Source organism: Lytechinus variegatus, chromosome 6, assembly GCF_018143015.1.
Source record: "Lytechinus variegatus isolate NC3 chromosome 6, Lvar_3.0, whole genome shotgun sequence".
NCBI lineage: Eukaryota > Metazoa > Echinodermata > Echinoidea > Temnopleuroida > Toxopneustidae > Lytechinus > Lytechinus variegatus.
In genome coordinates, this window is record NC_054745.1 from 26,108,042 (window position 1) to 26,130,377 (window position 22,336).

General features: G+C 36.4%; 1 protein-coding gene across 1 annotated transcript in view; it reads right to left on the minus strand.

The window, feature by feature from the left end:
* Window positions 1–4,836: 4,836 nt before the first annotated feature.
* Window positions 4,837–22,336, minus strand: part of LOC121417273 (transient receptor potential cation channel subfamily A member 1 homolog) — a 42,374-nt gene continuing 24,874 nt past the window's right edge. The window contains exons 14-24 of the mRNA XM_041610915.1: window positions 21,846–21,989; window positions 20,238–20,335; window positions 18,807–18,905; window positions 17,454–17,774; window positions 15,551–15,706; window positions 13,014–13,122; window positions 11,030–11,121; window positions 9,937–10,149; window positions 9,167–9,235; window positions 7,609–7,794; window positions 4,837–5,743 (exon numbers count right to left, since the gene is read on the minus strand). Of these exons, the coding sequence (XP_041466849.1) occupies window positions 5,528–5,743; window positions 7,609–7,794; window positions 9,167–9,235; window positions 9,937–10,149; window positions 11,030–11,121; window positions 13,014–13,122; window positions 15,551–15,706; window positions 17,454–17,774; window positions 18,807–18,905; window positions 20,238–20,335; window positions 21,846–21,989 (1,703 nt within the window). The 3' untranslated portion in view covers window positions 4,837–5,527. The remainder of the gene's footprint in view (window positions 5,744–7,608; window positions 7,795–9,166; window positions 9,236–9,936; window positions 10,150–11,029; window positions 11,122–13,013; window positions 13,123–15,550; window positions 15,707–17,453; window positions 17,775–18,806; window positions 18,906–20,237; window positions 20,336–21,845; window positions 21,990–22,336) is intronic.

Sequence of the window (22,336 nt, forward strand, 5' to 3'; positions counted from 1 at the left end):
GTTTCACACATGCTACTAATTTGTCATTAGCCTCTTTCACTGGAATCATTCAAATTATGATTTTTTTTACCGTGTGAAAAGGAGTAAAGTCACATTATGTACTTAACTACAGATATTTTTGCCTTAATAGGACAGAATATTTCTTCCCAGTATTAAGAAGTCTTCTCAATTTCATGTAGGATGCAAAGGCCTACATATAGATCGCGTGTCTAGTATTTCAGTTTAGAAACTTCTTTTTTTTTATGCTGCCCAGGGTGTGGGAAAAATTGCATACCAGGATCCAATGACCTGGGGCCGATTGCACGAAAGGGTCTTTGCAAGGACCGTCTTTTGTGTTGCCCATTTTTTATGATGCGCCATGTGAAACGCATTTTAAATAAATCATATGCAAACATTTTTTATTCGTCCGTTAAAATAAACAAAATATTTGTTTATAAAATGATGTGATATATCATGAAATTGTATAAAATTTGATTTAAAAGCAAGCTAATGAATCTTATTCTTTATCATAAACTTCAGAAACACCCCGCTTATAGCGTATCATAAAAGATGGGCGACACGAAAGACGGTCCTTGGAAAGACCCTTTCGTGCAATCGGCCCCAGGGTGATTTGTAAATGTGTTATTTCAATGTATTTCTGATTATTTTTGATTTATTGTCAAATTCCTCATTAGTACATTCTCAGTAATTTGAACATTCATTGTAACAATGCTCTGCATAGTATGATTTGAACAATTTTCATTCATTAAATACAGACACATGATAGAAAATTGATACAATTGATATTATGATTATTTTTTCTTCTTGTTCAATTCCTCACCATGCATTTTCACAGTAATATGAAAGTTCATTGTAACAATGATTTGCATAGTAAGATTTGAATAAAACTTAATATATAGCCACACAATCAAAAATTGATACAAATAATAGCATTATGATTATCATTTCTTCTTTCTAAATTCCTCATTACATACATTCTCAGTAATATGAACACTCATTGTCACAATACTTTGCATAGCAAAATCGGAATAAAATTTACAGCCACGCGATCAAATATCGATACAATTAATAGAATGATTTTTTTTCTCCTAATTATGAACATGTACATTCTCAGTATAAAATATTGTCATTGTAACAATTATCTGCATAGTGAGAGTTGACTATAATTTATTTATTAATATACATACAACCACACAATCAAACAGTTACCTATAAAAGTTACCTACATGTAGAAGGCCATGCCTTTTTATCATAACGATATATATACAGTGCGTCGCAGAAAGAAGGAAACCGCAATTCCTATGTCTTTTTTCTTCAACGGAAAATGAATTATGATATTTCATTTAAATCATCATACAATGCAATTATTTCTTTATATTTTGATACCTAATATGAGATGAACAATTCATGCATTAACGAGCATGACAAGTTTGAAATTTTCATGTCAAAACCAGGTTGCGCAGAAAAATTGGACAAGATTGGTTCGTGATACGATCGTGCTTATTCGACGATTGGCTCATTAGCATTTCTTTTGTATTTTTTGTTAAGTTTCTCTCACTGATCCCTGAAATGAGAGTGGATTCAGATTCACATGTGAGTTTCTGCTCAAATCACTTCTGACATGCCTCAATATGTATTGCTTGTAATCTGTCCTCCGCGAACGATTTGCTAAGATGTTGGTCTCATATCAAAGATGCTACCATAAATATCAAATATATGGTAAATGCATATTATACAAATAATGAATGAATTTTTACGAGTTCAATGGACAGAATACTTAATGAGGTGAAAGATGAAATGATCCATTCAACAAAGCATAGCCAAGTTGAATGGATCATTTCATCTTTCACCGAATGAAGTATTTTGTCCATTGCACGGATGAAAACATTCATTATTTGACTTACGTGACATCTGAAATCTATTTTATATGAAATATATGAATTTTGATGCAAAATATGCACATTATATGTTGATTATCGCGTACATACAACATGCGCGCTGCAAGCATGAGTGGTTTTACTTGTAGTGCCTGCAGTCTGAGTACACGCGTTCAATGGACAAAATCGTATGGATTCAAAATTGCACGATGAATGGATCCAAAATTGCATGGTTGATGACATCATTGTAAAATGGGCTGAATGAACGATATCAAGCAACCGATCAACTGACAAGGATCTATCTAGGTGTCATATGATTAATAATAAATGAAATCTGTCTCTGAAAATAGGTTTCCTCATTGTGGGACGCACTGTATACATGTACAATTGAGAGTATGCTGTGGCAGGTTTGATTGATTGGTGATTTTTTACCCGATTGCTAAGAAAGCATGAATGCTTGTAAGCAAGCAACCAGAGGACTGACGGCTTACGGTCCTCTACGAAGGACCTGGTACTGAGGATTAATGCCTTACCAAAGGGCATTAGCGCACTATTTGGGTATCGAACCCGGGTCACCGGAATACGAATCCCCCTCTCTACCAACTGAGCTATCCCGCCTCCTTTCATGAGGTCCGCTGGGATTCATTTAAAAACCCTGACATTGATACAATGCCACAGGCATATTTGTGAACATGATTCCATTTCATACTAAATCTTAAGGCCTGGTCACACCGCCCGAACGTTGTTGGAGCTGTCGTGGAGCGGAGAGAAAAAATCATCACTGCTCGCTACCGTTCACCATGTTCGATTTTGATTGTTTTTATTTTGTTTTCAATTTTTTCCCCAATTTTGTGAGCGAAATTCGACCCTCTCTCACTTCCGCTCCACGACTGCTCCAACAACACTCGGGCAGTGTGACCAGGACTTTATTTTGTAGCTTACCTTACTTCATTATCTTATGAATGAACTGAATTTACTTTATTTTATATAATTTAAACAATAATTTATTCAGGCACCCTTTCTGCAATATGCAGGTATAACTTTGTGGTGTCATATGCATAAAAACCAAAACTAGTATATACACACATGATAAACTATATACAATAATAAATATATATGTTTCAAATACAATTAGTATGCAAATATTGCAAACTCAGAGTTATTAAAGTATAAATAACGACTATGAATTTCACAGGTAATATTGAAAATGACAAAAGCCTGAAATTATTTGTTTTCAGCTCTTTATTTTAAAGTAGTGACGTTGGTTAGGGTGTACCTTATTATTTTACAGGTATGTGATCTATCTGTATATAATACATGTAAACTGATACTTTTACATGCCCTAACATTATTACATGTACAGTACATGTACATGCAGCACACAGAAACATTGTATTATGCACTTTATCAATGGTGCATATTGTTATTAAAGGACATCATTGATTGTGAATATGAACCACATATGGCAGAAAAAAGGCTGCATATTACACAGAGTTTACAAAAATTTGAAATAATTCAAATATCAATGAAAGAATATTCTACCCTGTCTGCTTTACATCTCAAGGAAAATTATTACACAGAGTTTCGTGTGAGTTCCCCATGAATTCGGGTCATGTGATCCAGTGGTTAGAGCATTGGACTCATAATCGCAAGGTTGTGAGTTCGAATCCCAACTCTACCATTGTCTCCACTTTGATAAAAAGACCCAAAAGTAATACCTGCTATCTATAAGGTCAGCCAATATGACTGATTAAAGACAAAAATAAAGAATAGAACATAACATTTTAATAAACGGAACATGTTTCGAGGTGTCACACCTCATCCTCAGCCTGAAAATTATTAACAGAGTCATTGGTATTTATACAGTTGGGATGTCAAGTAAAAATTTCAAGAATGTAGTTACACAGGATTACAAGGAATGCAATTGTTGAATGGAATGAAGTAAAAAGTTACAAAGTCTATGGATTTATCAGATAGGGGTGGGTTTAAATTAAATGGATAACATTATTTGGTAATTGTACACCTGTTGGTTTAGTTGAGGTTGTTTCCATTTGATGAAAAGCCCTTCTTTTATTTTTAGTTGAAAATCTGTTTGAGCAGTATCGAGAATTTTGAAACAGTGGGTATTGCATTCTAACAAGCATTGGGGTGACGATTGCAAGTGTCTCCAGACATGGGAGTTTTTGTCCTTCCCCAGGTGCTCCTGTACTCGTGTCTTATAATGACGCTTGGTTTGACCAATATAGCGAGCTTTACATCTCGCACATGTAAATTGATATATGACACGAGCACGGAGCTCCTGGGGAATGGAGTCTTTCACAGAAAGTAAAGAACTGAGCTTGAAAGATGAGAAAGAAAGAGTAATATGAGAAAGAAAGAGTAATATGAAGATCTTGGCATCTTCAAATACCAATGACTCTGTTAATAATTTTCAGGCTGAGGATGAGGTGCGACACCTCGAAACATGTTCCGTTTATTAAAATGTTATGACTGATTAACCTTGACGTAAAATGTTTCCTAGGTAATTGGTTATACACCAGCTTGGCTTTTACCTGACTGCTAAGAAAGCATGAATGCCGGTAAGCAAGCAACCAGAGGACCGACGGCTTATGGTCCTCTCCGAAGGACCTGGTACAGCAAAACGCTGTCCTGCTGAGTTCCTACGGGAGTTACCATAGACAGAAACAGAATGCCCTACAAAGCCATGAAAAACGAAATAAGAGTCCCTGATGTTCCTATAAGGTCTAATATAAATTGTAATACAATGTAGCAAAATTGGACTGGTGAGCTTAAAAAAGAAAAAGCCCCAGGAATTTTTTTTTCTCTGGTGCATCTACGCACACTGATCATGTGTTGAGCGGTGCCACGACATTTGCTCTAGCGACAATTGCTCCGGGCTTTATTTCCTCTAAGATGTAGGGTTAGGGTTGCAATAGGGTTTATGTTAGGTTTAGGGAGGGTACAATGTTAAATCCAGGGTTGAAGTTGGTCATGTGATTAGTTTGTGGAATTTGAAGATACATGCACTTCTACTGGTGTTTAAAGCATTGAATGGCCAAATCCATAGTTATCTTTCAGAACTGCTTTCCTTGAAATTGCCATCAACCTCACACAATCTGTAAAGGGATAAGGATAGATTCCTGTTGAAAGTACCCTGCTCTAAAACCAAAACAACTCTTGGAGATGGTTCATTTAGATATTTAACTGTGGAACCAACTTCCTCTTGAATAGAATGGCCCAATATGTACCTGATTTCAAAACAATATTGAAGACACATCTGTGCAGGGAAGCGTTTAAGTAGATCATTATTTTTAGTAAGTAGTATAAGAGATAGGAGTAACCAAAGCGCAGTAGAATATATCTATATAGTACTTGCGCTATACAAACTTATCATCATATTATTATTTACGACGGAGCCATTGTAGCCTAACATTTAGAACCACGCCAATAATACATTGACTTCAAAGGGGCTCATTACGTATTCATGAGGTCATATCTAAATCCCCCATGGACCGACTCCTACCAAATTTGCGTAGAAGAAGTATTTCATCACGCTCTTTTGAAATATGGTATCAAAAATGCTAAAATTCAAAAAAAATTTTTTGGTGATGTCATCACTTCAGAACTTTATCGTGACAAGGGGTGGACACCTAGTAACCTCTCTTGTTATCTATCTTATCAAACCTTTCCTGGAGCGACTGCATCTGTTGCTTCAGTTCCTGCATGCTGTTCATGGACTCCAGTTGCTCTATCTTCGAGTCTATCGCATTCTCGGAGAGCATTATCAGTTTGTTCCTCATGTCGCTGATGTTTTCGGCCATGTCTTCGATCTTCATCTCCGTTGTTTTGGTGAACTGCACGCTTCCCTACAAATGGCAAAGGATAATAATAGAAGTCATTATCGTTACAGTCCATGATATGATAATGGTATATGTGTAATATGGTAAATCGCTACTGTGAGAGGTACAGCGCCACCGCTTGTCTGAGTTACGTCTGTACAGTCCGACCTCTCTTATCCGGCCTCCCCTTATCCGGATCTCTCTATTATCCGGACGCACACTTGCCGAGATTTAAAAAAAAATTTAATCTAGTAACGGTACTTGAGGAAATGAATGAGATTTCAATCTAAACTCAATCCTATACATATACTCACTTTGATAACATGTATTTCCCAACATGGTCACCCTACATATTTTTCATGAAAATATCTTACCCAAATCACCAAAAGAACTTTAGGAATGATAATTTCCAGTAAATCAGGGTGCAGCGCAAACATTTCATCACGTTTCTCTTTTTGCTTCGCGGGAAAAACAACACATGTCTTGCTAGCTAACTTTAGGCCTCAATACGGACAGCGCCATCTATCATGTTTGAGCCTACAGTCAGTGTAACAATGGCTGACATTGCGAAGCTGCGATACCTGCCGCGATGATCTAATTTTAAAACTTGGTTTCATCGAGTCATTCTCTTTCTTTCGAGGTATGCTCGATGTATACCTCAGTCATTTTAGCAGGTAAATTATCCAAGAGTTTTGGCAATCGATCGATTTCATTTCCATAATAACTGCCTATAATGTACACTGACTCTGCAGTGAATACTGTCTGTACCGTACGCCCACTACAATAGTGTAGCTACCGCCGGTGGCCTGGGGAGGCAGCCGGCAGCGCAGCTGCGTGTATTTAATATTGGGTCTCCCAGATCCGGATAAATCCCTTATCCGGATTGGTGCTGGTCCCAACGTGTCCGGATAAGAGAGGTCGGACTGTACATGGTTGGATAAAAGAGACACGATGTTAGATTCGCTTTAGAAATGTCATCTTTTTTAGATCACTTGTGAGTAGCCGTATGAACCCGAATGACATATCAGCTCGATATGTTACAGCCACATGGTCTAGTGTTACAATCGATATCATATGATATATAACCGGTGTGTTGGCTCAGTTGGTAGAGCGTCCATCTCACAACCGGGAGGTCGGGGGTTCAAACCCCGGCCGCGTCAGACCAAAAGACGTTAAAAGATGGGAGTTGCTGCTACCCTGTTTGGCGTTCAACGATTAAAGGGGTAGAGCATCTTCGATCTGGCGCTGCACAGCGGCTGCCGGGCCCACGATCAATTGGGCAAAGCAAATTTTCAGAGTATTTCATTTCATGTCTATTTCGAACAATAAATTATGGATTTTCATTTTCAAATTATGGATTTTCATAATGGCATGTGAAATCATAAATTGCCACAAAGTCTACACCCGCTTAGTATAATTTCCGTTTTGGCAAAGCATATATTCATTACAACAAAATGTCATGTAATAATACAGAGCATCGAAGTGATGATGTCCATGGAGCTTAAGATGCTCCATTCATGTATATATATATATAAAATGATTATACTAATATGAATATAATGTAATGTTTAAAATGATGTATATATATGAATAAAATCAAATCAAATCAAATGTCACAATTTTTTTTTTAGCATTTCAGCATTTTTGATGCGATATTTGTAGAGCATGATGAAAAACCCCAATGACCAAAATTTTGTGGGAATCGTTCCATAATTAGCCCCACTGAAGTCAGTGTATTATTGGCCTGGTTCCTAACATGTAGAACCAGGCCAATAATACACTGATTTTTTTTGAGGGGTTTATAAGTAGCTAAACTCTTTATGAATTAAATTTTAATCAACCTACAATAGTAAGGCCCAGTTGGAGGATAAGAAAAGAGAAAAATTGCTTACCGTTTTCTCCAGTTCTTCAAGAAAGGCGACGAGCTGATCGTGAATCTCTTTGTAACCAATGGCTTTGTAGTACAGCTTGTGCATGGGCGAGATCTCGGTTCGGATGCTCTTCACCTGGTCACGTAGGACACTGTGCTTCCAAAGCAAGATGACCGAGTTATCCTGCACATCCAGGATGCCTTTGGCCTATAGGGGGATGATATTATGATGGGCAGAGACATAAAAATATGGTTTAATATATGTGGTCCTACGAAAATTGCTCTTAGCGAAAACCCACACGTTAAGCTAAACATAACCCCAAACTTGCAGTAGGATAAGTAAGGGTCATTCCAACAGGATGGGGCCATTTTAGTGACACACCAGAACTTATGACCTGGTCACGTAGGACACTGTGCTTCCAAAGCAAGATGACCGAGTTGTACTGCACATCCAGCATGCCTTTGGCCTAGAGTGGGATGATATTATGATGGGTGGAGGTATTGAAATATGGTTCTATACATGTCATCCTATGAAAATTGCTCCTGAAGAATATCCACACATGGAGCCAAACAATCCCTTACTTATAAACCTAACATGTACCTCAACCTGAAGGCCCTATCACATTGTTCCGTGCAACCCTTGCAGGTGAGTTGCAGGTGATTGCCCGCTACTCACCAGCAACAAATATGCTCAAAACTTTTCCAAGTGCAAATAAACATATAAATACATGCATTTAAAGCTATTGTTTGAAAAAACTTTGTGAGCAGCCGATTTAAAAAATTCTCAAACTAATATGAAACATGTGTACAAGTGCATGTATTAGAACTAACAAACCCTGAAAACAACCATTATTGAGAATGAAAAGCTAAAACTACAAGGCAAATCCCGATTTTGTAAATAGGCGTCTTATAGACGCCTAAATAGTACACATAAGTGTATGGGATGAAATTAAGATGGTGTTTCCGGGAACTTTATATTTCAATTTTTGAAGCACTAAATAATTATTTTCGAACGCAATTTTTTCTGGGCTTCATTTTTGTAACATATCACAGACACAGGTGACAAGTGTGACCTTCTAGCTCAGATTTTTTAAAAGTCAAACCAATGTTAACCAATTACTTTAATTTGAATGACATTATTTGAAAAAAATATTGTGAAAAAAAATACTTAGTGACACCCTTTATTATGTCGACACTACACCCTGTCAAACAGAATCAGTCTTCTTTGCTCCATAGCTCGGAAGTTATATTGATGATTGGCAGACAACTGTGCCAAACAGACCTTTAGCATGCAGGATCCAGAGGGGAACTGACTTTATCACCAAAAAAGGGGCCTTGACACAAGACTAACACAAATACAACTTGTCTTTAAGCGGGATGAACTTTCTTTGCAGAAGTCCCCGTAAGAGACTTTAGACTGAATATTCTGACCATTTTTCTTGAGTGAAGGTTTGCACAGGAAACTATCCCACCCCAAGTGGGATGTTTGTCTGAAAAAGGCCAGTTTAAATAGGGTTGCTGGTTTGATACAAAGGGGAGAAAAACCCGAGTCAAATGATAGAAAAAAGAAAAATTCTTACCTCCAGCGTGCGTTTGTACATTTTGGCCTTCTTCTGGATGATCTCAATGTCGTACACAGCTAAACCAGTCTGAAACATAAAGAAATAAATATAAAGATTAAATAATTTCCCTTTTAAACACTTCTCATTAATTGAAGAAGTTATACAAGTACATAGATGTATATGTGACCAGCTACCAAAAACCAACACAATATGTAAAATTTATCTTCAAAAGCAAAAATTAGAAAATCGTCTCATCTGAAAGAGTAACTGTAATTTTTCCTCTCACACTGTGAAAATTTAAACTTGCTAAGTTGAATAAAAGACAAGAAAAAAGTCTTTCTTTAACACCCCTATGCTTGGAAGTTTTCAATTGAGTGAATGCCCAGCTTCAAACACTTTTTTGCTTTTCTTGTTATTTGAAGCTCTCACTGAATTTCTTCTTCATTTTAATCAAGTACTCAAATATATGGGTTATTCCAGATCAATTTGTCAAGAGTGATATATCATTTCAAAGCTTTGTGTTTTTCTACTCACTAAACGTCTAAAATTTCAATTATGGCAACTTTTTTAGTTTTAAGAAAACCATTAAATCCCATTTTATTTTGCTAAGAGGACAATGTATTTCATGGACTAAGGCTGATCATTCGCTGAGGTGTAGAATAATTGTGTTTGCAGCTCATACATGGAGTAGTGTGTATTACATCAAATGTCTATTGGAGTGGACCTTGGGTATACACATATGTAAAGGAAACAGGGCCCATATCAATATAAAGAGTTAGACTTCCTACCAGCAGGTTTGTGATGAGTATCGGCATGAAGATAATGAACAAGAAGAAGATGATGTGTGTAGAGGCTGGGTAGAAGACCATGTTTGTGAAGTCAATAGAGGCCACAGGCTGGTAGAGGTAGTCCAGGGAATGAAAGACCGTGTCAAAGTTGAGCTCTCCCGTAGCCATACCCAATATCTTAGCTATGGAGTTCCCCATTGTATGGAAAGGATCCTGACAAATGAATTATTGAAAATAAATATACAATTTAATTAAGTAAATATGATTATATCAATATACAACTTTTACATAGAGCTAAAAGGTGAAAGATCATTGCAGCGAACAATTATTTCATGAGAAAGCTTTTAAAATTGAGGCTAATTACTATATCATAGATCTAGATCTGGTACACTGAAATGGACTTTGTGAAATCATGAAATCTTAGCTGGAAACCGATAATTGTCTTGATCACAAACACAGTAAAGCACATGTGGGACAGTGTATCAATATTGCTTGGAAAAATACGAATCCTGGAGCTTGTGGTTCAAAGTCCAGAAACTTATCCCCTGAGCCACAACACAATCCATTCATGTACATGAATGCACCTTATCTGTCATGGATTAAGTGTAAATTTGTATTATGTAGTTGTTGCTGATGTGGTTTACGGTACACCATGTGGAGTGTTATAGAAACAGTGGATAGAAGAGGAGAAGAAGTGGATAGGCGAGAAAGTGGAGATTTGAGAGTAGAGTATTCTTTCTTGAAAGTAGTCCTGAAAAGGACTGTAAACCAGAAGGAATTGATGAGTAGGGAACAGCTTGAGTAGTAGAGCTGATGAGGAGATGCTGGCTTGATTCGGTGAGTAGAGATGATGAGTAGTAGAGAGACTCGACGTTTCGGACAGGTTGACTGTCCGTCTTCAAGAAAGAATACTCTACTCTCAAATCTCCACTTTCTCGCCTATCCACTTCTTCTCTTATTCTATCCACTGTTTCTATAACACTCCACATGGTGTACCGTAAACCACATCAGCAATTGTACATGCCACCATGCAAACCTTCAAACAACTATGTTGTTGTTGTTTTTAATAAATTCACATTCACTACTTTTTTACCTGGTTCAAGAGAAGGATGCAGAAGACAACAGCAAAGGCCAGGATGAAAATACCAACTACGAAGATGAAGTTCAGAAGAGTAGATAGCACCTCTGTTTAGGGGCAGAATTAACCAAAAAAAAACATATAAGGGGCATTCATCTACGCGGGGACCTCACTATGAAATTTCCTCCCGAAAGAGAGATCCTTATTAACAAGTGTGTCAACACATTTAAGATTAAGCTAAAACTTACCTCTATAACTCTTTTTCTCGATGTTTTCTGTGTTCCTCTGTTATTTTGTGCGCCTTGAGCACAATCTCTAACGAGATGGATATGGCGCCTAATAAATTGCACTTATCATTATTATCGTAAACAGAAGGGGTTGTCCAGTAAGGTAGAGCCATGAAAAAATAGGAAGTCTTATCGAAAGAAGAGCTCAAATTGGTAAAAGAAAAATTTGATTCTTTCCTCTAAATTCATAATAGTTAAAGGACAAGTCCACCCCAACAAAAACTTGATTTGAATAAAAAGAGAAAAAATTCAACAAGCATAACACTGAAAATTTCATCAAAATCAGATGTAAAATAAGAAAGTTATGGCATTTTAAAGTTTTGCTTCACTTCACAAAACAGTTATATGCACATCTCGGTCAGTATGCAAATGAGGAACTGATGACATCACTCACTATTTCTTTTGTATTTTATTATATGAAATATTTGTATTTTCTTGTCATTGTCATGTGAAACGAAGTTTCATTCCTTCCTGAACACATGGATTTCCAATATTTTAATATTTTGCGCTTCAGGCAAGGAAGTCCTAATCGTCAAATTCATAAAAATTGAAATATTGTATAATTCAAACAATAAAAAACAAAAGAAATAGTGATTGAGTGACATCATTAACTCTCTCATTTGGATGTAACTGGCTCGTTCATATAACTATTTTCTTAAAAATAAGCAAAACTTTGAAATGTCATAACTTTCTTATTTTACATCCCATTTTGATGAAATCTTCAGCATTGTGCTTGTCTGATTTTTCTCTATTGATTCAAATCAACATTTTTCTGAGGCGGACTTGACCTTTAAAGGTCTGTTTCACTCCACTATTCAACAGTCCAATTCATGGACCAATTTCATAAAGACTTGTTATAATAACAAATGCACAATTTATATAACAAGTTAATACCAGCCAATCAGATCAATGGATTTCAGTAGCTTTTAACTGTTATGGCAAATCATCATAACAGTGTTTATGAAACAGGCCCCATGATGAGTCACAGTAGATGTGGACTGTCTGGCTCTACTATGACAAACTCAAGCAAGCAACTGGCCATTTTGAAGCCTTGTTATAACTGTTTTCTGTCGCTTTTATAGCCGTTTAGTAGCTTCTTTGAAAATCGACTTGAAATGGTGGATTTTGTTAATCTACATTATTCCATAAGGGGCCAATTGCATGAAATCTATTGCCATAAAAAACTGGCAATTTTTTTGCCAGAGGTTTTTAATGTGTAATTTTAAATGGCATAATTTTGTTTGCAAGAGTTTTTGTTTATTTGACAGATTTTGCATGGCAAAGGTTTAATGCTACGGGCCGAAGGTTTATGAAACGGCAACACACGACAAATTGTGTCCATTTTACACAACTTTACTCACTGAGGCAGGGGCGGATCCAGCATTTTATAAAAAGGGGGGGGGACATTTTTCAGAGGAAAATTTGACAAGCATAAAACATAAAATCATTTCCTAAAAATTGAAGGTCATTTCACCAAGGTGAAATTTGAAAAAATAAAGGTCCTTACTTTGAACGACATTGTCCCATTGATGATATGTGACTTCCGAATGGGGAGGGGGGACACTTGTGTATCAAAGAGCAGCATATTTACATTACAAATTTTGATTAAGGCTCTCAAAAGGGGGGGGGCACGGGGTGGATGTGCGCCCCTGGATCTGCCACTGCACTTAGGTGTAACACCGATCAGTGATTTGAAGAGAAAGACACCTTACCGAGGAACATGAAGATATATAAACCAAAAAATGGGATGGTCTGAAGAAAGAGGATGAAATTGAACCAGGTGAGGAACACTGCGAATGCACCCAGTTGCCATTGCCAATCCTGAAAAAAAAGGAAAAGAAATAAAGAAAATACGGTGATATACATGAACTGTGAAGCAGCAATTTGGCGACTAAGCCAGTTCATACAGACCAGCCAACCTCTGGGAATGAAAAATTGCGTTCTGTGATAACAAAAACCCCTATATCCCCCCCCAAAAAAAACCCCTTCATTTTCTAATAAATGTGCACTGCTATGCAGATAGCAGGCCTGCCAACATTTGAAAAAAAGGAGTCCTAAATTGGGGCACACATGCTCATCGCAGCACCCAAGCTGCATGCAAGCTAATTCTATGCCATAATAATAATGGCAAGCATCAATTGATTCTGGAGTAATGCAGACCTGCCGACCTTCTTCAAAAAAAAGTATTCGTAGAAGGGAAAAAAGGTATTTTTATACAAAAAAGTATAGTATTAATTTTTTTTTTATCTCAACTTAACAATCGCCAGCCTGTTCCCTGATAAAATGCGCACTGCTCTTGAAGATGAAAAAAAAAACCATGAAACATTGAAACATGTGTACATCTCACCCCGGATTTAACAAAATGATTTAAAATAAACAAAAAGTTACCTGAAGTTACATTCATCCAATTAACATTTGAGTATTTTTTAAAGAAAAAAACATACTCTGGCACAAAGCAAGCTCATGAGAAACTTTTCTCTCCATTTTTTCCATTTTGATAAGCACAACACTTTTAGACTGAAATTTTTACATAAAGATTTATCTTGGTTGGGTGCCCCATCAAAATAGAATACTTGCATGGTTCAAATTTTCCTTAAAATATAAATCTTACTTAATCGTTGTCTCTGGTTTCCGATATCCAACTGCTGAATTTGTAAAATAAGAGCTCAAAGAGCCCTCTTTCATACAAATATAATAATAATAATAATAATAGGCATTTATATAGCGCCATCTATCTAGAAATATTCTATTCCGAGGCGCACAAGAAAAGAAAGAAAGAGAAAGTTTGGATGAGTGTCAAAGTGCCAATAACTAATACTGTTAGAAAAGATAAGATTTCAGTTTGGATTTAAAGGTCTCCAGTGATTGTATAATTCTTAAATTTAATGGCAAATTATTCCAGAGAGAAGGTGCTGAGGCAGAGAAAGCTCGTGCACCATATGCTACACGTGTCTTGGGAGTCTTAAGAAGTTGCTGGTGTGATGATCTCAGGCTTCTAGCTGGTGCATAAGGCGTGACAAGGTCTTGTAGATATTTTGGTGCCAAACCATTAAACACTTTCCAAGTGAGAAGAAGTATTTTAAATTCTATACGCTTCCGGATTGGCAACCAATGTAACTTTTGGAGAATTGGTGAGATGTGTTGATATTTTGATGTACCAGTTAAAACCCTGGCAGCTGTATTCTGAGCATACTGAAGTTTATTAACATTGCATGAGGTTATATTAAAAAGAAGAGCATTTCCAACATCTAATCGAGATAGTACAAATGAGTGTATAAGCATAGCAGCAGACTTATGGTCAAGGACTTTCCTCATGCTGTTAACATTATAATTACAAATTCAAGAGAGGGTACCATATACAAGGCAATCCAGATCTTCAATATCACCATTTGGAAAAAAAATAATTAATGAGCACTTCATATTTGTAAGATTTTAATGTTAGATTTATATTCTTGCCCCTTTACCCGGGGGGGGGGGGGGGGCACTTCCATTCACGAGTGGATACCATGCACGTCTATGGGGTCTTGAAAAGCACCCTAAACACGTAATTTCCATATTCTGAAAATGCACCCGTTAACAAGTATTGGCGTGTGAAACCCTACCCTTAACAAAACGATACTCTTGGCAAATTCTCTGAAATGAACCCCTAAACAAGTACAGGAATGTTTTATTGTTACGGGTCCTTCGGTCATCAGCTTTACCTTATTTGGTTTAGTATGACCCTCCTTCTACACCTCTTGCTAATCGGACTCTAAACACGAATTGTTGGGGCAAAAAGGACATCCTTTATAAAACATTTTAATTTTGATTTATCATCCCCGCAAATTTGACCCTAAACACGTAATTTTACTAGCGAAATAGATACCCTTTTTTCATTATTTTTGTGCTTTTGACACCCTTATCACGTGATGTACGTAACGTGCCCTATCGTGAAAAGGACATCCTTTTTACATGTTTTTTGGGTCGCGCATGGTATCCACTCGTCAATGTAAGTGGCCCCCTGGGCCCTTTACCAATAGCATGCTTGAAGAAAGAAGTTTTGATCCGTTTTATAAACTTGATCCCACAGCCATATGTTTTAAGAATGATGTAAAGACCGGTTAAAACTTGACCCTATAGCCATATGTTTTATGAATGAGGTACTGACATGTTTTAAATTGACCCAGTAGCCATAGGTATTAGGAATGAACTTCTGACCATTTTAAACTTGAGGCCATGGCCATATGTCTAATAATAAACAAGTACTGACCGGTTTGAACATGACCCCATGGCCATATGTCCATTCACCAAGGCCAGGTATGACAAAGAGGATGATGAAGATAAGAAGGGCCGTCTCTCGAACAATGCTGGCTAATCCGCGGATGGAGTTCAATGTCGAGTGTCTGTAGATCCACACACGGTAAGCCTGTAGGCAAGAATCATTATTACTTGGATTTACTTGGATGTAGAGACACAAAGCTGGAAGCTTATTTGCCCGTTACCTTGAGTTGTCTCTGGTATGGTGACTTTTTTAATGGATGGGATTTCAAGGGATTTTTTAAAATGCATATACAATAGCAGAAACTGCTTCCTCTGGCAAAGCATTCCAGTTATTAATGCTTCTAGCTGTAAAAGCATATTGCCATGTCTGTAATCTACATCTGTATTTCCTCAATTTCATACTATGACCTCTGGTCCTTTCATTATCATCAAGATTGAACGGGCTACTCAGATCTATCTGATCAGTACCTCTTGTGATTTTGAAAATTTTGATTATTTCTGCTCTTTGCCTTAATTCTGTATGAAGCTTGTTTAATTAATAAAATATAAAATTATTCAGCTAATAAATAATTTTATATATAAGGTAAAAATGTTTTATAACTGGAATGTGTAATATTCTAAATGTTTATTGACACAAAAAAGTCTAACCCACAGTCCCCATCTGATCTCAGCCGCTGCTGGCGTGACCGTGCCATAATTTGGCTTGAACATTCATTTAAAAAAAACTTGAACATGCAAATTCAATTCTTGAAAAATTCTTTTTTATTGTAGACGTCATCTTTGCAATTATATCTATAGATTTTCGAAAACAAATAAAAGCAAAATTTTCACTTTTTTGTTTCAAGACTCGTTTATGAATTTCTTTAGTTTTTCATTATTTTTTTTGAATTGGATAATTTCAAAGGTCACTACAGACCATTCAACAACCAAATTTACCACTAAATTGATGAAGGAAAAAAATGAAAATTCATGATTTTTAACTTCCAATATCTTTAACACATTTTATTTGTGCCCTCCGAAAAATTGCATGGAACATCAAGGGAATCGTTTAAGCCTTGTTAAACTGGTCAACAAATTTTGTCACCACGCCGTTGCACGAAATTTTTGTATGCTCCGCTCGCTGACTTTTTACTTTAAAGTCTTTCGCATCTTTTCAGACCAAATTTGCCACGCCCGGCTTCGTGGTTCCGAAATTATGTAACATTTTGTAAGTGCATGTCAGACCCCAAATTGCTCAAAAACATGATTCTGTGTACAAAGTCAATGCAAATTCTGTTTACCAACCAAGAATCATAAATGTATGATTATCTATACTTTTGTTTGTTTAAATGGATTTCAAAAATGGTATTTATGATCGCAAAAGTGTCCCCCAACAAAGCTCATCGAAAAAAACAAGCAAAAAACCCAAAGGTTTGAAAAAACAAAGAACTAAATAAGAATTTAATAAACAATAAAATACATAAGAGGGTCAACTAGTTATACTTTTTCAATTTATTGTGGATATTTGTTAGAAATGTACATAAATATACCCTCACAATAAAAATTAGCTTTCTACTAGCTAGACAAATTGAGTTAAAGGCAAAAACATTACAAAAAATTAGGGTAAATTTCATACACTTACTTGCATAACTAATCAATAAAAAATATAAACAATAAATTAAAAAAAAATTACTATACAGTCTTGTAGTTTACATCTGGCTCTACATGCATGCAAATTTTTGCAGCGATCATGCAGTCAGCGGCAGAAATCTGAGGGGGGGAGGGGGGTCAAATTGACACCCTGTATATCCTGGTCTGAAATAGCCCAGTGAAAATAGGGTTAATAAGACAAAAATTCAAATGTGTAATAATTGAGACACCCTTGTGAAAAGAGAGAATGAGAATTTTCTTACGAATTCTATGAAGTAGATGAGAGTGAGCACGATGATTATCCAGGTACCGATTTGACCAAAGACAACAAGAGCCGACGGATTCATGTTGTCGAGCCACTTGGTGTACCCATCAGCCAACCACGTATAGTTGGTGCCATCTTCGTTTGTTTCTATGTAAAATGGCGGAGGAATGACCAGGCTATGTCCGGTTACCAGGATCACCAAGGTCAGCTGGAGGAACAGACTGATCCAGTATTTGAGCCGTGTTGATTTGTGCTTGTAGCGGAACATCAGGCGCACAACCGGGTGATTCAGGAGCATTTTACTCTCGTCTTTCTGGATCTTAAAATAGTATAAATATAATAATGATGACGACGACAATGATTGATGATGATGATAATGATAATACCAATTTTGGAGCGTTGTGGCCTAGTGGATTACTTTTCTTTATTTGAAACAGAGGGTTGTGGGTTTGAATCCCAGCCATGGCGTAGTTTCCTTCGGCAAGAAATTTATCCACATTGTGCTGCACTCGACCCAGGTGAGGTGAATGGGTACCCCGTAGGATGTATTCCTTGAACGCTTTAGCGCCTATTACTATGGCAGCTTAGCTACAGCCGGGGTAATAATATGGTATCAAGTATCAAAGCGCAGTTGAGTATATGCACATAGTAACTGCGCTATAAAAATGGACATATTATTATTATTATTATTAACAATAATAAATATAATAATCATTATTACTATTATGATTATTTCATTTTATCAATCTATGATATAATGATAAACATGAGGCGCTGATTATCTTGTTCACTTTCCAGTGGCAAACTATATATTAATTATACCGGCTTTAGCTCCAGCTGCTTGAAGGTGCTTGGTGCATTCAAGGAATCAATCTTACTACGTACCCTTTGACCTAACCAGGGTTGAGTGCAGCACAGTGTGGATCGACTTATTGCTGGGGAAATTATGCCATAGCTGGGATTAGAAACAATGACCTTCTGTTTCAAAGGTGAGAGTCAGAACCACTAGACCACAATGCTACAATATATACATGTACATGGAAATGTTTCCTTGACTGGCTGTATACCAAGAAATTCACCATAAATAAATGCATTCGTCGTCACAAAAAATAAATAAAAAAGCATTATCTAAATGTTAATAAAACAAGATTACATTACATGTTTAAAATTTTCATTTCCTTCTTGTATCATTTCCCTTAAAAAATTATTGAGGCAGTATTAACTGATTACCAGTATTTCCCTGTCCCACTCCTGCTAAGCCTGTTTATGATATCAACCAATGATTTAAAGCTTCACTTGCAAAATACCTGCAAAATGTGAACGGACCAATAGGGTGAATCTTGTTACATACCATGAGCCTCAATGGATGATTCTGAGATCGGTAGACGGGGTCGGTCACATATATCATGGCGTTCTCTTTCAATCTTCCATCGCTGTAGAAATTGGAGTCCTTTTGTAGGAACGATTAATTGAAATATCTGTCAAACCTATATCCCCATAAATGGTAGCAAAAAAAATGTCTAAAGAAAGCACATAACATATTCAATATATGAAAATATTTGTGATTGCTTGCAAATATTTTCTGTTGCAATTTTACAACTGGTAGATCAAGTTTAATTATAGCAAAGGACATTACACCCCATGTTTCAAGAAGCAGACTTGAAATCAAGCATAGACTTGCAATTAATTTAGGCAGCGAAAATAGACTTGCAATTGTTTGCAACTTTCTTGAACACCCTGTACTCTTTGTGAAACCCCCTATAGCACGGTGCTACATAACTTCTTAAAAGCGCTTGCCCAGTCGGGCAAGTGAATTCTAAATAGTTGAAAAAAAACTTGCCCAAAAAAATCCTTGAAAGAATAGTTTTACATCTTTAAAAGAAAGTTTTGCAGTTTTATAAACCATTGAACTTTTTATCTCTTTTGACATTAAGTGATCTACCTTGTTATTGCATGTTTTTTCCAAAGTGATTTTATCTTGCCTGCCATGACCAAAATTAGGTTCAATATCATATTATATCGACCCTAAGTTTGGTCATTCTACTGCGAGTATTTCGCTTGCCCAAGTCGGGCAAGTAGCTTCGGTCTTTACTTTAAAAAACTTGCCCGACTCTAACTTTTACTTGCCCGAGCAATGAGGCAAGTGCTTATGTAGCACCCTGCCCTATAGTAATAACAAACTTAGCAAATCAAATTGAATGACTTGAATGACGTTAATTTATTATCATAAGTTTTATGATACCCTCCATGAGTGTCACCTCTCAGAACCTAGATTGTCTACAGAAATTACAGAATAAAGCAGCAAGGGTCATTTACTGTCAACCATCATCTACACAGACAACCCCCTGATAAGAGAATCACACTGGCTGAAAGTAAAAAAAATGAGCATAAGTCTCTGACTATCACATTCAAATGTCTCAATGAGCAAGCTCCACCATACCTGTCAGACCTCCTAACAGTTCGCCAATCAATGTACAACACTCGGTCATCATCACATATCCCTCTTCACATCCCCCAGACATTAAAATCAGTAGGTGATAGGTAATTTTCTGTGTTTGCCCCAAAATATTGCAATAGATTACGCCATGAACTTGCATCCTTCTATTGATGTTATTAAGAAGATGCTTAAATCTCATTTTTGTTAATATATTGCAAGTAGTGTTTCCTTTTGTGTAGTTTTGTTTTAAGCTTGTACCGATTTTATTTGTTTTGTCATTTGTACAGCCCTTTGTACCTTAATTGATAAACACGCTTAATAAGAAGTAATTATTATTATTATTACCGATTCTTCTGCGTCATCAAGGTGGTCCACAGGCCCAAGTTGGCTGATCGTACGCATCAACATCCCGTAACCTCTATCCGCAAAGTTCCCTCGACTTCCTGTAACAAACCACGGAGGGTAGAAATATGAATTTCTTTAACCCTGGCTAGTGAAGTATGCCTGGAGGAGATCATGGATATTTCTAAAGGGGGAAAGAGTTTTCACTCTCGGAGCAAGAACAGTTATGTCGCAAAGAATAAAAACAAGTGGAACGCCTCTGGCAGTCTCGCCTGCATTACGCAATGCGATATAGCAGCAGTGAATCATTTGAAAATAGCTAATGAATATCATTCACAGAAAAAAACACTAATATGATAATAAAAAAATATGTCTATTAACCCAAAATGACCTTTGTTCATGATCATGTGACCTAAGACATGTGCAAAACATCATTCATACTTGATTATCTTTATGTCGATGTTTCATTAGCTACATGTAGATCCATAAACTTCCTTAGTTATGATGCCAATTTAACACATACTCCGAACACGGCAAGAGTTCATTGACCTTTAGATGACCTTTGATCTTGGCCATGTTCCTAAAATGCACACAGGGAATATTCAGGGATACATTGCTGCTCTTACGTATGTCCAAGTTTCATGAACTAGATCAATAGACTTTTAAAGTTATGATGACAATTCCTCAAATAACCCCAACATGGCCAAAGTTCGTTGACCCTAAGTGACCTGTGACCTTGGTCATGTGACCTGAAACTCGCACATGATATTCGGGGATACATGGTTGCTCTTATGTCCAAGTATCATGAACTAGACCAATAAACTTTTAAAGTTATGATGACAATTCCTCAAATAACTCTAACATGGCCACAGTTAGTTGACCGTGAGTGACCTTTGACCTTAATTACTTCATATATAATGTCACTAAAAGTCCTAAACAAATTTAATCTGGCCAGTTTCTAAACCCATAATGTACATGTAACTTTCTGAGCAGTGTATTCCTTTAATATAAGCCCACTTGAATGAAAGAAAGACATCTTACTTGAGGTTGGCGAGCTTTGCATCCAATCCAAAAACCAATACAAATTCATTCTGCCGACCCATTATATAAAACAAATGATGCACGATGTGAATTCACCAGGGGTTGGTGAGGTTTGCATCCAATCCAAAAACCGAAACAGACTAATTCTGCTAACCAATTTTATAAAACAAATGATGCATGATGTGAATTGAAATGAATGGAAGATATCTTACCAGGGGTTGGTGAGGTTTGCATCCAATCCGAAAACCAAAACAGACTAATTCTGCTAACCAATTTTATAAAACAAATGATGCATGATGTGAATTGAAATGAATGGAAGATATCTTACCAGGGGTTGGTGAGGTTTGCATCCAATCCGAAAACCAAAACAGACTAATTCTGCTAACCAATTTTATAAAACAAATGATGCATGATGTGAATTGAAATGAATGAATGGAAGATACTTTACTAGGGGTTGGTTAAGTTTGCATCCAAATCCCAAAACCAATACAAATTCATTCTGCCGACCCATTTTATCAAACAAATGATGCATGTTGTGTAAATGCAATGAATGAATGAAAGACATCTTACGTGAGGTTGGCGATGTTTGCATCCAATCCGAAAACCAGTCTTCAAGGAGCTCGTAGTCGACTTTGATCTTTACAGATGTTGCATCGTCAATGTCGGTATCCGTCAGTCTTGTGATGCATTTATCGAGGACAAAACGGCATACACCTGAAATAAAAAAGGATGAAGTTACAGAATTCATCATCTATTCAACATGATTTAAGCATCGAGATCCACCATGTGAATTGGAATGATGGGTTTGGTATAATAAATGTAATAAAATGAAAGAGGTATAGAGGATTGAGAGGCATAAATTTCAAAGGAAAACTTAAAAAATATCTTTTGAATTCATATTAGATTATCGTTTCTTATAAAAAAGTAATGTTATTCAGAACTTAACATGTAAATATGTTTATTAATTTCTCCTTGTATATATGTTTCATCGTTTTATGATTTCTGTATTCAGTGTATACTTATTCATTTATTTTTATTATTGTTTATTTATTTTTATTGTT